The 15,241-nt window shown below is 34.8% G+C and overlaps 1 protein-coding gene across 1 annotated transcript in view; it reads right to left on the bottom strand.

Annotated features, from left to right (window-relative positions):
• GPC5 (glypican 5) overlaps nt 1-15,241 on the bottom strand; it is a 685,014-nt gene that overhangs the window by 361,962 nt on the left and 307,811 nt on the right. The window contains exon 4 of the mRNA XM_036893786.2: nt 12,820-12,953. Within this exon, the coding sequence (XP_036749681.2) occupies nt 12,820-12,953 (134 nt within the window). The remainder of the gene's footprint in view (nt 1-12,819; nt 12,954-15,241) is intronic.

Raw genomic sequence — 15,241 nt, 5'->3', positions numbered from 1 at the left:
GCCACTGCAAGATTCATGAATGACTGGCTGAGGTGAAATGCCAACCACAGCAGACTGAGATCAGCTACTGCTGGCAGACAGGCAGAAAGGTGGCCCCACCACAATCCAACAGCAGCCGTGGCTCCACCACAAAGGAGAACAAGGCATAGGTGAGCAAAGAGTCTTGAGCTTCTAGGTAGCACAGAACACCTTCTTCATAAAGCCATTACTCTCTAGACCAAGATGTATAGCAGATCTATCCAACACAAAGGATGGAACAGTAACCCTGACAAAATGAGGAAGCAGAGGAATATATTCCAAACATAAGAACAGGATAAGACACCAGAAAGAGGGCTAAATTAAATAGAGATCACCAATCTTGATAAAGAGTCAAACTAATAGTCATAAATACGCTCACTGATCTGCAGAGAAGCATTGATATTCTCGGGGGGCTACAACAAAGAGAAGAGCTGAAAAAGAGCCACTCAGAGATGAAGAATACAATAACTGAAATGAAATATACAATGGAGGGAAAATAATAGATTATTGCAAGTAGAGAAAACAATGAGATGGAAATTAGAGAACAGAAAAAAACAAAGCTGAGGAACAGAGAAGAAGCAATCTTTACAAATGAGAGGATGATAAGAGAACTGTGTGACAATTAAAAATGAAACAATATTTGCATAAAATGGTACCAGAAGAAAAAAGAGACAAGGGAGCAAAAAAGTCATTTTGAAGAAATAATTGCTGAAAACTTCCCCAATCTGGGGAAGAAAATAGATACCCAGGTCCTGGAAGGGCATAAAGCCCCTAACAAAAGGAACCCCAGGAAGACAACATTGAGACATATAATTATTAAAATGATGAAAGTTAAGGATAAAGAGAGGGTATAGAAAGCACCTAGAGAGAGGCAAAAAAAAATTCTTATAATGGCAACACCACCAGGCAATCAGCAGATTTCTCAGAAGAAACTTTAGAGGCGAGAAGGGAGTGTCATGAAATATTTAATGATTGAAAATAAGGACTTTCAATCAAGAATCCTCAATCCAGCAAGGTTATCCTTCAGAACTGAAGGACAGATTAAAAGTTTCCCAGATAAAAGTTAAAAGAATTCACCACCACTAAACAGGCCTTACAGGATAGGTTCAAGAGACTTCTGTAGATGGAAATATAATTAAGCCTAAATATTTTTCATCAGTGAAAATAAACTCACAGTAAAGGTAGCAGACCAATTACTAACTAAGCAAGTTTGAAGTTACAAAAAGAGAAAAGAAAAGCAACAGTAGTAAAATAAACTATACACAAAATCAGTTAAGGGATATACCAGAAATGCAGATTATGGTATGTAAAGCAGAAAGTGTAGCAAAGGAAAAAGAACCTATGGTAACCATAACCCTAAAGCCTACAATACATATTAAATAAAAATTTTAAATGAAATCCAAGAATAACACTAAAAAAAAGCTATCATATAACAAGAAGAGTATAAAAGAGGAAGAAAGGAACAGAGAGGAACTACAAAAACAACCAGAAAGCAATTAATAAAATAGAAATAAATGTATACCTATCAATAACTACCTTTAATGTAAATGGAATGAATGCACCAATAAAAAGACAGAAGATAGTAAAATGGATAAAGTAACAAAACCCATCTATATGTTGCCTATAAGAGAATCATTTCAGACCTAAAGATATACATAGACTAAAAGGGAAGGGAAGGAAAAAAAATATTTTATGCAAACAATAAGGAGAAAAAAACAGGGGTGCACTATTTGTAACAGACAAGATAGATTTCAAAAAAATGAAAGGAACAAGAGGCAATGAAAGACATTGCTTAATGATAAAGGAATTAAGCCAAAAATAGGATATAACAATTATATATATGTATCTATCTACCTAACATAGGAGCACCTAAATATGGAAAACAAATACTAACACAACTAAAGGAAGAAACAGATTGAAACTCAATCATATTAGGGGAATTTAGCATACTTTAATAACAATGAACAGATCAACCAGAGAGAAAATAAATAAGGAAACAGAGGCACTGAACAACACACTAGATCAGATGGACTTAACAGAACATTCCACCCAAGATAGCAGGACACATTTTTTTCTCAAATGTACATGGTATATTCTGCAGAATAGATCACATGTTATGTCACAAGAAGAGCCTCAAAAAATTCAGTAAGATTGAAATTATAACAAGCAACTTCCCAGACCACAGTGGTGTAAAACTAGAAATAAACTAAATGAAAAAAAAAAAACCACAATCATGGAGGATAAACAATGTGCTTCTAAATAATCAATAGATCAATAAACAAATCAAGAAAGAAATCAAACAATACAAGGAGACAAAATGAAAACAAAAATTCAACAGTTCAAAATTTGTGGGATGCCACAAAAGCAGTTCTAAGAGGGAAGTATATAGCAATACAGGTGTACCTCAAGAAACAAGAACTATCCCAAATAAACTGTCTAAATTCACAACTAAAGAAAGTAGAAAAAGAACAAATGAAACCCAAAGTTAGTAGAAGGAAGGACATAATAAAGATCAGAGCAGAAACAAATAAAATAGAGGAGAATAAAATAGAAAAAATCAATGAAGCCAGGAGCTGATTCTTTGAGAAGATAAACAAAATAGACAAACTCCTATCCAGATTTATGAAGAAAAACAATGAGAAGACACAAATAAACAATATCAGAAATGATAAAGGAGTATTGACAACTGACACCACAGAAATACAAAAAAATTATTAGAGAATTCCAAGAAAAATAATATGAGAATAAATTGGACAACCCCAAAGGAATAGACAAATACCTAGAAAAATACAACTTGCCAAGAGTGACCCAGGAAGAAACAGAAAATAAAAACAGACTAATTACCAGTAATGAAATTGAATTGATAATCAAAAAAACTCCCTACAAAAAAAAACTCCAGAACAAGATGGCTTCACAATTGAATTCTACCAAACATTTAAAGAAGAGCTAATACCCATTCTTCTTAAAGTATTCCAAAAAATAGAAGAGAGAATACTTCCAAACTCATTCTATGAGGCCAGCATCACTCTAATACTCAAGCCAGACAAAGACACTACAAAAAAGAAAATTAAAGACAAATATCCCTGATGAACATAGATTCCTCAACAGAATATTAGCAAAACAAATTTAAAAATATATCAAAAGGATCATCCATTATGACCAAGTGGGATTTATTCCGGGGATGAAAGGATGGTACAATATTTGTAAGTCAATCAATGTACCACATTAACAAAAAGAAGAATAAAAACTGTATGACCTACTCACCAGATATTGAAAAAGCATTCGACAAAATTCAACATCGACACATTATAAAAACTCAACAAAATACATATAGAGGGAATGTACCTTAACATAATAAAAGTCATATAGAACAATCCCACAGTTAACATCATAATCTATGGTGAAAAGCTGAAAGTTTTCCTGTAAGATCAAGAACAAGACATATTTTATTTAAGACATATTTAACAAGAACACTTTTATTCAACATACTGGAAGTCCTAGCCAAGGTAATCAGACAAGATAAAGAGATGAAAGGCATTCAAATTGGTAAGAAAGAAGTAAAAGTGTCACTACTTGAAGATGACATTATACTATATATTGAAAACCCAAAGATTCCACCAAAAAACTCTTCAAATAAATGGATTCAGTGAAGTTCCAGAATACAAAATTAATACACACAAATCTGCTGCATTCCTATACACTAACAACAAATTAGTAGAAAGAGAAATCAAGAAAATAATTCCATTTACAACTACATCAAAAAGAGTAAAATAACTGGGAATAAACCTAACCAAGGAGGTGAAAGCCCTGTACTCTAAAAACTGTAAGACACTAATGAGATAAATTAAAGAAGACAAAAATAAGCAGAGATCTACCCCATGCTCCTGGATAGGAAGAATAAATATTGCCAAATGGCCATCCTGCCCAAAGAAATGTATAGATACAATGCTATCCCTATCAAATTACCAGTGGCATTTTTCAATGAATTTGAGCAAATAATCCTAAAATTCATATGGAACCACAAAAAACCCTAAGTGGCCAAAGCAATCCTGAGAAAAAACAAATTTCACTGACTTCAAATTATACTACAAAGCTACAGTAATCAAAACAGTATGGTACTGGCACAAGAACAGACCCATACATCAATGGAATAGAAGAGAAAGCCCAGATATAAACTTAAACACATATGTCCAATTAATATAAGATAAAGAAGCTATGAATAAATAAGGGCAAAAAGACTGTCTCTTCAATAAATGGTGTTGGGAAAACTGGACAGCTACATGAAAGAATGAAACTGCATTATTATCTAACTTCATAAACAAAGATAAACTTGAAATGGATTAAAGACCTAAATGTAAGACATGAAATCATAAAACTCTTAGAAGAAAATAGGCAAAAATCTCTTGAATATCAGCATGAACAATTTTTTACTGGATACATCTCCACGGGCAAGGGAAACAAAAGCAAAATGAACAGGTGGACTACACAAACTAAAAAAGCTTGTACAGCAAAGGGTACCATTAACAGAACAAAAGGGTAGCCTATATTATGAGAGAATACATTTGTAAATGATCTAATAAAGGGATGACATCCAAAATATATAAAGAACTCATATGAATCAACACCAAAAACAAATAATCCAATTAAAAAATGAACAGAAGACCTGAATAGACATTTTTCCAAAGAAGAAATACCAATAGCCATTTGATGAAAAGACGTTCCACACCACTAATCATCAGAGAAATGCAAATGAAAAACACAATGAGATATCACCTCACACCAGTCAGAAAGGCCATTATTCAAAAGAGAAGAAATAACAAGTGTTGGCAAAGATGTGGAGAAAAGGGATCCCTCCTACACTGTTGGTGGAAATATAAATTGGTGCAGCCACTTTGGAAAGCAATATGAAGGTTCCTCAAAAAACTAAAAATAGAAATTCCATATAACCCAGTAATTCTACTTCTAGGAATTTACCCGAAGAAAACAGAATTCCTGATTCAAAAGATATATGCACCCTTACGTTTATTGCTTCATTATTTACAATAGCCAAGATATGGAAGCAACCAAAGTGCCCATCAATAGATGAATGGGTAAAGAACAAGTTGTACATATACACAGTGAAATATCATTTAACCACAAAAAAGAAATGCTGCCATTTGCAACAACATGGATGGGCCTAGAGGGCATTATTTTAAGTAAAATAAGCCAGGTGGAGAATGACAGATACCATATGATTGCACTTATTTGTGGAATCTAGAAGTAAAGCAAAACAAAATGAATAAAATAACAGTAGACTCATAGACACTGATCAGTGGCTGATGGTTCCCAGTAAGGAGGGGTTGAGATAGCTGGATGAGTGAGGGGGATAAAGGAGCACAAAAATCCTTAATCATAATATAAGATTGTCATGGAAATGGTAGTACAGCATGGAGAATATAGCCTATAAGTTTATAACATCTTTCTATGTTGACAGATAATAACTGCACTAGTGAGGGTGAAGATTTAATCATGTGGGTAACTGGTAATCTACTGAGTTGTATATTTGAAACTAATATAAGATGTACATCAACAATACTTCAGTAAAAAATTTGTCTGTGGAAGACCCCACTAAAAGAAGAAAACATGGGATACAAACTGGGAGAAAATATTTTTAAACTGCATGTATATAACAAAAGAGTCATAAATAGAATATACAGACAAGTCTTAAAAATCAACAGTAAGAAAGCAAACAATCCAACTGAAAAAATAGGCAAAAGAGGCACTGCACCAAGGAGAATATACAGATGGCAAATAAGCACATGAAAAGATGTCCAACATCAGAAGGCATCGGGGAAATGCAAATTAATACCACATTAAAATATTATTGCATACCTATCACTGTGACTAAAATAAAATAAAAAGTGACAACACGAAATGCTGGTGAAGTGTCAAAGAGACTGGATCATTCATATATTGCTGGTGGGAATGAACTGGAGGACAATTTGGCAATTTTTTTATAATGCTAAACATCCAACAACCATACTACTCAGCCATTGCACCTCTGAGCATTTAACCCCAAAAGATAAGGACTTACGTTCACACTAAACGCTGTACATTAATGTTTATAGGAGCTTATTTATAACACCAAAAAAAAACACAAAAAAACAAAACTCAGATGTGTCTCAGTGTTAAACATGGTACATCCTTACCATGGAATACTATTTAGCAATAAAAATTACCAGTACACACAGCTTAGATGAACCTCAAGAGAATTATGCTGAGTAAAAGAAGTCAACTCCAGTAGGTTACATGCTTTATTACTGCATTTATGTCACATTCTTGAATTGAAATAAATTATAGTAATGGAGAAGAGCTTAGAGGTTGCCAAACAAGTGATTAGGAGAGGATGCAGATGGGTGTGGACATGAAAGCACAACATGAAGGATCCTTGGGGTGATTGAAATGTTCTGTATCTTGACTATATGAATGTTGCTGTCCTTGTATTACTGTTTTACAAGAAGTTACTATTGGGGGAGTTTGGGTAAAGGGTGCACAGGATCTCTCTATATTACCCCTTACAAGTGCATATAATCTACAGCTAACTAAAAGTATTGAGTTTTAATATAAAAAAGATAACAGGTTAATAAAATAAACCTTGCATAGTAGTCATAATATCAGATAAAATATATTTCAAAAATAAAAAGTAAACCTACATGTTGGGAATAGAGCAAGGAAAAGACAATGAAATGAATATAGAGAAGGAAAGGGGGAGAATAAAGCAAACCAAAGGGTCAGGAACTTGGTAATTTACAGGAAAAAATCTGTATTTAGGATAAGATACTATACTTCTGCCTTAGCTTACACTTCCTCTGCATTTATTTTTAGTACTTTTTCAGATATCTTTAGGTCAGATTCCTAGAAGCAATTCCCTAGAAACAATCCTAAGCAAGAGCTGAAATGTGAATTCCATCACCTATTAGGTCTCACCACCTTGAGTGAGAGGCACGTTTTGTGACCCCATGACAGCCAGGCACTGCTGTGAGCTGCCGCCAAGGGGCTGACGTGGGCGGGAGTTAAACCCCCTCATAAAAATATGAGGATAAAAGTAAGAAGAACCTGTTAAACTCAAAAGAAGGCAAGAAAAGAGGATCAAAGAATAAAAAACATGGGGAAAGAAAAGAACAAGATGGTAGTTCTTCAGTAGTTCAGCTATTTCAGGGTGCTACATATCAATGTAAAAAATGGCCTAAACATTCCCATTAGAGAATAAAGAAATCATCACTTAATACATACTGTTGGCTAGCAAAAAAAAAAAAATGTAGCTGGTCAAGTTATTTATAAGTCATAAATGACCATATTAACATAACCTTATAGGAATTGTTTGACTAATGGAAAGCTATATGAATTACTCTTATCCTGTCACAAAAACTTGAAAATATTTTTTAAATTAGGGTGCCCTAAACTGAAGATAAGCTTAAACAACAGGTCATGAGTGAAACTAATTCTAAAGTAAACTATGACAATATAATTTTTAAAAACTTGACTTATTTATATGCAGAAATATATTTCAAATTTTTAGCAAACATATCATACTGTTTATCTCCACTTACATTGGCAAATGTACTTTGTTCAGCTACTAGAGCAATTTGCCAAGCTTTAGAAACTGTTTAATTCTTTTGTTCCATAGCTTTGTTTTTAATAATTTTAAATTGGCTTAAGTTTATAGAAAGGAGTTTTTGTTATCAGTATTCTCATAAGAATTGCACAAATATATAAAGAAAGCTTAAAAACAGTCATGGATATAATGTTAATTTATAAAAACTAACTCCGGAAATGTTACTTTTTTTAAACTTTACATTTTTATGAATGGGACAAAGCAGTTGTTTTTCTAATGATTTCGATGAGTCAACTGGAAACTCATTTTTACCTTTAACCTCTTTCTTACAATAAACTTTTATTTTGTTTTAATTAATGAGTTTATAGCAGGGAACCCCAACAAGTCAACAACTCTTCTTGGCATATTTTATTTCAGTCTGGATAATTATTATGTCTACTATACACAATAATGAAAGTTATCTATGCTTAGCATATGAAATGTCAAGAAAAAAAAGTTATTGAAAAACTGAGAATATTGATAAATTTCTACTAATAGATTTTTAACTACTTTTTTAATTAGAAAAACATTTTCAAAAACAACTTTTCATCTAAGCTATAAAATAATAGCTTACATAAGTGTATTTATATATATGCACACACACACACATATTTTCCCACATAGAGAGAGTTAAATTAAGCATACTCCTCAATTCCTGGCATACTTCATCATAATTATCCTGGGAAAAGCATATTTATTTTATTTTCCTATATTTTCTTCATCTCTTAGCCTTCTTCCTGTCCTTCTATAAATATCCATTCTAATATTCATACTTTGCCATATCCTTTCCTTGAAAACCATATACTGATCTTTATATATTTTTAATTTATCAAAATGGCATTACACTATTTTCTAATTTCACTCAATAGCTTTTTCTCTCTAATCATAATATTTTTTATGCATGGAAATCATGTTATTTCCTTCTGACTGCTTAATAATGCTCCAAAGGCTTTTTACTTCTGCATTTTCTTGTTATGGACATAGAGTTGCCCTCTAACTCTCAGCAGCCACATATATTTAAGAATGACCCTTGTAAATAGGAGCAAGAGTTTCTCTGGATACATCCTAAAGAGATGGAAAAGTGCATGGAATATATGAGTTTTACATATAAAACTCCTTTATATATAAAAGCTCCTTCCAAAATGGCTGCATCAGTGCACCATACGATCATCGACATAGAAAATCCAGTCCTACCAACAGCCACTAGGATGGCTATTCAGAATAGTACTACAAACAGCACTATAAACATACTTTTGTCCAAATCAGTCTATTTTGTCCTAATCAGTCAAAACTCAAGCAAGAGATGATAAAATATATTTGGGAAAATTCATTTCACAACTATCTAAGAGAACTTTGAAAAACAAGCGTAAATAAAGGGACTTAAAAGAGTTAACAAAATCCTTCAAAGATAAAGCAATAATACAAAAACCAACAAACAGAGAGCTACTATTGGCTTATTAACAGACAACAGATCAGTAAAATTTCATAATTAAAAGAAAAGAAAGATCAAGATAAAAATCTTTGGAAATTAAAGATGTAAAAAGAAATGTCACGTTATTTGCCATAAAATAAATTCACCGTCTCAGTCACTAAGCTCCTAGTTCTCAGCTTCAGAGCACCTTGACCTTAATAAGGCTGGGCCTCCTGGAGAAGGATCCCTGTGTAAACACAACAATTATGTAGTAAAAATCTTCCTCCACATCTTCCCTACTGGGACCTGTGGCCCTTTTTCCCTTCCTGGAGTTATTAGACACCAACTGTGAGTTGACTTTAATCCTGAAACCCAGACACCATTATATTCTAAGCCTAAATGAGGGCTTAAAGAGGTCAGAGGAAAATGGAATTTCAGGCTCAGTCTGTCTCATACTGGGTGCAGTGAGCCCACAGACCACCCGGTATTTACTTCACACTTCTGAACACGTAGCTGAGACAGACACACATGCTCCTTGCACAGTCCCCACACTGGTTCCTCAGCTCACAGAGTGAAGGGCACATTGAAATCCCTAAAACTCTCTCTCCCTGCAAAAACAGTAAAACGAAAGTATACCTGATCCCCAGGAAATTGCTGAAATTAGGGCCATCATCAAAGACATGAAAAATGCAGCAGGGTGATCCTCACAACCCACCATGCACCTCATTTCTGGCTGGTCTGTACACAGGGAGGTAGACTTGGAGAACCGTTCAATTGTCATAACCTGAATCAGACAGTGACTCTGATTACATCCTCCTTTGTATGTGGTATTTGCTAGAGCAAATCAAAACAAGTCCTGCCACATGCTATCTAGCTAACAATTTGGCAAATGTTTTTCTCTTTTTAACAATGAGTAAGGACAATTAGAAACATTTCACTTTTAGCTGACAAGAGCCCCTTCAGGGTTTGACCTCAGGGCAGTCCTCCCACTCCATGACAGACAGAAGCCTTGGTCACCTGCACATCTTACAGGACACCATGCTGTGAATAAAATATCCATCACATCATCCTAGATGCCTCAGTACATGTGCATTCCTCCGGTGGGGAAAAATATTGACATTGCAAGTGCTTGACTATTCAGCAGGCTTTCTAAATGTCTAGTAGTCTGGATCTGATTGGGATATTCTTCTAACGTAAAGGCAAATGTCTGCACTTAAGATGACCTAGCACACAGGAGGAGGTACCATGTTCTTTGGTATCCTTTGCATATTAGAGAAAACATAGTACGCACTTGGGTTATTTGCTATATGTAACTTGAAATATAACTTGGGTTATATTTCAGTTACAAAGTAACCCCAAGGAGCTTCTGAATGAGAAAGAAAAGTCTCTGTAGCCTGGTGTTCTGCAAGCTGCTCTGATATTCAGTCCAGATGACCCAAATCATTCATTCATTCAATGGTGTCTGAAGTACCAGTGGCAAATAAAGATATTCTTCAGAGACTGGAAAACCCTATTAGAAGAATAATAGTATCAACATCAAAGGATTTAAAGTAAAGTCATTCCTTCTTGGGCTAAAATTTGTTTTTGTGTGTTTGTTTATTTGGTTGGTTGGCTGAGGTAGTTGGTTTGCAACTAAGCTGGATAGAAATCTCATACCTGACTGTGAGCTCGCAAGTGCAAAGGCAACATGAGGTGGCCACAATGAACTAAGCACTCCCTGGTACTTATTTCATTGCCTGGCTCTAATATCAGCCTTTTGTAGGAGCAACATATCATCACATGGAAGTGATCTATTGGAAATAGGCTCAAGGAGGTGGGAAAAGCAAAAGGTAACATGAGTGGAAAGCACCACAAACTCACTCAGCACCTACTTCTGCTACATTTCCCCACTTCAGAGACAATTTGTGATTTCATGAGAAATGATCAGTGATGAAAGATAAATAAAATCATGTCTAGTTTATAGATAGGTCTGCACAATATATAGGCATCAAGCAGAAACATACTACCACAGCAGGTAAGCCCCATGCAGGAATGACAATAAAATGTGTGAAAAGGAAATCTTAAGTGGGTTCCCATACACTCCCTGTGGTTGTTCAGTTTGTGTGGCATGAGACCAGCCTGTGACAGATCTACCCTGTTTCATGGGCAATGGCTAATGGTGGCTGGCTTGTCAGGGACACAGAAATATTGAGTAAGCAACACCAGTGACAAGGAGGTCTACTCAGTGGCCAGGATAGATACTGACAAACCTTTCCACTCCTAAGAGCCAGGCCTTGTTCTTGAGCCATTTTGTAACATACCGCTTACATGGGTTTAGTTTCCACTAGTGAATAAGCGATGTTAAGAGTTGGATTTTGTTTTGTTTTTGCAACAACTGAGTTGTCTTGGTGGTAAAACACACATAATCTTTATGAGCTTAAGATCCTCTTTAGCTGACTTTTACTGTAAGAACCACCACACACTATATACTAGCCACTATATACTACATGCTAGCCAAAGTTCACTGATTTCTCAAATGCAGGAAGGGGATTGCTGGGCATTATAGATGTTTAGAGAAAAAAAGAACAGCTACTTTATATGCAAACAAATTGGTAATTCTTTTGAGCTGTAGCAAATATCCAGCAATAGCCCAGATCTTTATTCCAAATTACTGCCCATTTGAGGAGAGAATGAGGCAATTAGGAATGCTGTCCCAAGAGCAAAGAAACAGATTTTACATTATAGAGAGCAAAGCTATGTGAAATACTGAATTCTTCATAGAATACCAATTGAAATAATTATTTGAATAAATAAATACAGAATTCTGAATTTCAGTTCAATTCAAAAACATCCACTGAGAATATACTATTGGCCAGGATAAACACTGGTCGACTAAACACAAAAATAAATAAAATAATAGTTTCTTCCAGTTTTAAGTGTTTTTCAGTTTTAATTGCAAATTATCAAGCAAAGGGACATCAATAAAGGCTTTAATTTAACATGCAAAATAATGATGGGCATAGTGGTAGAAATGTGAGTTATAGAAGCAAGCCACTCAATGTTTACCATTTTGAATCAACAAATAGCATTTTTAGCACTCCAGGTAAAATGTACAGAAACTTCTTTCTATTCAACCATTTTTTAAACAGATGTTTAACATCAGTAATATGCTATCACAACATTTACATGAATACTCTTTCTCTTTTCCATTGTCCAGTAAGTAGCCATTAGCTACATGTGGAATTAAGACCAAACACAATTAAAATTAAATAAAATGAAAACTTCAATACTCAATCACAATAGCCCCATTTTTGAAATGCTTATTTTATTGTGGTAAGAATATTTAACCATGACATCTATCCTCTTAGCAAATTTTGAGGTGTTCAATACATTATTTCTGACCATAGGAAGGTAGAAATGGAGAATTAGTAATCCAGGGGCATAAAGTTTCAGTTAAACAAGGTTAGTCCTAGGGATCTACTGAACAACACTATTCTAGCCACACTTCAAGTGCACAGTGATTATTTGCCCAGGAACTGCCATATTGTATCATAGAAAATGTCCCTTGTCTCAGACATTTTATTCATCTCAAAAGTTGAACTTATGTTCCTATTAATGAATTGAATAGAAGGCACCACTGAATTTTGAAAATAATTAATGTCGATCTTTTTTTCTTCAACAGCATATTTCATTCTACTTCATTGAATACATTCTATTCTGTTGTAAAATGAATGGCTTACTTTCTTTTCTCTTTCTGGTTGTAAAACAAATGTCTTACTTTCTTCTGTTGGCAAGTGTCTCTTCACCATGTCTCGCAGAGATCTTCAGTCCGTGCTTCTCCTTGCTCCCATCAAAAGAACAACGGGGGCTTTGTGTAGGTGTTCTGGTGGGACGGCCGCAAATCTTATTTACCTTTTATATAGAAAATATTAAAAGATAGTTAGATCCATACACATAAGTAAACTTGAAATGGATTAAAGACCTAAATATATGACATAAAACCATAAAATTCTTGGAAACACAGGGAAAAATCTCTTGAACATAAGCATGAGGAATTTTTTTTCTGGACACATCTTTCTGGGCAAAGGAAACAAAAGCAAACATGAACAAGTGGGATCACATCAAGCTAAGAAGCTTCTGTACAGAAAAGGACACCTTCAGCAAAAGAAAAAGGCAACCTACAGTATGGAAAAATACACTTATAAAGAACACATATCGAGACAGGGACCATGGATGTAGTCAGAGAAGGGTGAGGGCCTCCAGAGAAAAAGCAGAGCAAGATAATTACAGTCAGAACAATGTAACAATATGCAAAGAAGTCCCTATCAAAACTCTGTATTAAGCATTATGCAAAGTCCGAGTTACACTAATTCTCTAGGGTAAAGATTTGTATACATGACTAAAAATACAGACATTCTTCAGTGAAATCACTTAAAGCTCAAAAGGCTAGGAGCAACTTGGCCTGGAATGTTTGAGCATTCTGCAGATAAAGAAAAGTATCTCAGCATAAACCATCACTTTATTGTATCAATTACATCATGACAATGTAAAATTTATCTTATCCTGCTAAAAGGCCCAGTTTATTTTAATTGTAACTATGTGCTATTTTCCCTTCTCTAATCCTAATCAAGTAATCTGCAACCTAGGCAAAAGACTACTTTGGTAAGCAACCTAAACTATAAACAACCCAAGCAAACAGACAACAACCCAACCCACCTTGGGGGCATGGCAGGCGGTCCTACAAGTCTGCACCCCTAATCCTTTACCCTCATTCCTGAAAATCCTCAACGGCGCATAAAACCCCTAGACAATGAGCCAACCACGGACTCTCTTGTCCCCTCCTGGCATGAGCTGGGAGCTCTGTCCTCTCACTTTATCTCTAAATAAAAGCCTGTACCTTGCTCTCCTACTTTGAGTGTTTGTGAAGCTCATTCTTCAGCTTTGTGAACAAGAACCCGGGCATCAATATGACTCAACACCAAAAAAAACAAATAACCTGATTAAAAGAATGGGCAGAGGACCTGAATACACATTTTGTTTCAAGAAAGAAATACAGATGGCCAACAGGCACATGAAAAGATGTTCCACATTGCTAATCACCAGGGAAATGCAAATCAAAACCATAATGAGATATGACCTATACAAGTTGGAATGGCCACTATTCAAAAGACAAGAAATAACAACTGTTGGCAAGGATGTGGAGAAAAGGGAACCCTCCTACACTGTTGGTGGAAATGTAAGTTGGTATAGCCACTATAGAAAGCAATATGGAGATGTCTCAAAAAACTAAAAATAGAAATGCCATACAACCCAGTAATTCGCTTCTAGGAATTTACCTGAAGAAAACAAAGCCCTGATTCAGGAAGAAATATGCACCCCTATGTTTATTGACACATTATTTACAGTAGCCAAGATAGGGAAGCAACTAAAGTGTCCATCACTAGATGAATGGGTAAAGATGTGGTACACATACACAATGGAGTACTATTCAGCCACAAAAAGAAGAAACCCTGCTATTGGCAACAACATGGATGGACCTAGAGGATATTATGCTAAGTGAAATAAGCAAGGTGGAGAAAGACAAATACCACATGATTTCACTTACATGTGGAACATAAAAGCAAAACAAAACAAAATGAACAAAACAACAGTAGATGCATAGACACTGAGAAGTGACTGGTGGTTAAAATGGGGGAGGGTTTGGGGTGTGTGGGTGGAGTGGGTGGAGTGGGTGAGCAAGATAAAGAGACACAAATGTCTCAATCATAATATAAGTTGGTTATGGGGATGGAAATGCAGCATGGAGAATATAGTCAGTCAATGGTTCTGTAGCGTCTTTCCATATTGACAGATAGTAACTGCACTAGTTGGGGTATTTAATAATGTGTACAACTGTTGAGTCACCGTGTTGTAATCTTGAAATCAATAAAATATTGCATATCAACTATTGTTTAATTTAATAAATAAATAAATAATAAAAAAATTAAAAAGAGGGTTATCTTCTCACTGAGTTGTATTCTAGATATAAGTATTTTAAAAGATACATGATACAAATATTTTCTCCCAGTCTGTAATTTCTTTTTCATTCTTAACGGTGTCTTTGAGAACAAAACCTTTTAATCTGAAGGAAGTACAAATCATCATTATGCTTTTGGTATTATCTCCAAAAAATTCATTGCTGAACCTGAAGTCACACAAAA

The sequence above is a fragment of the Manis pentadactyla genome, chromosome 17, assembly GCF_030020395.1.
Source record: "Manis pentadactyla isolate mManPen7 chromosome 17, mManPen7.hap1, whole genome shotgun sequence".
Classification (NCBI taxonomy): domain Eukaryota; kingdom Metazoa; phylum Chordata; class Mammalia; order Pholidota; family Manidae; genus Manis; species Manis pentadactyla.
This window is presented reverse-complemented; position numbering and strand designations above follow the sequence as displayed.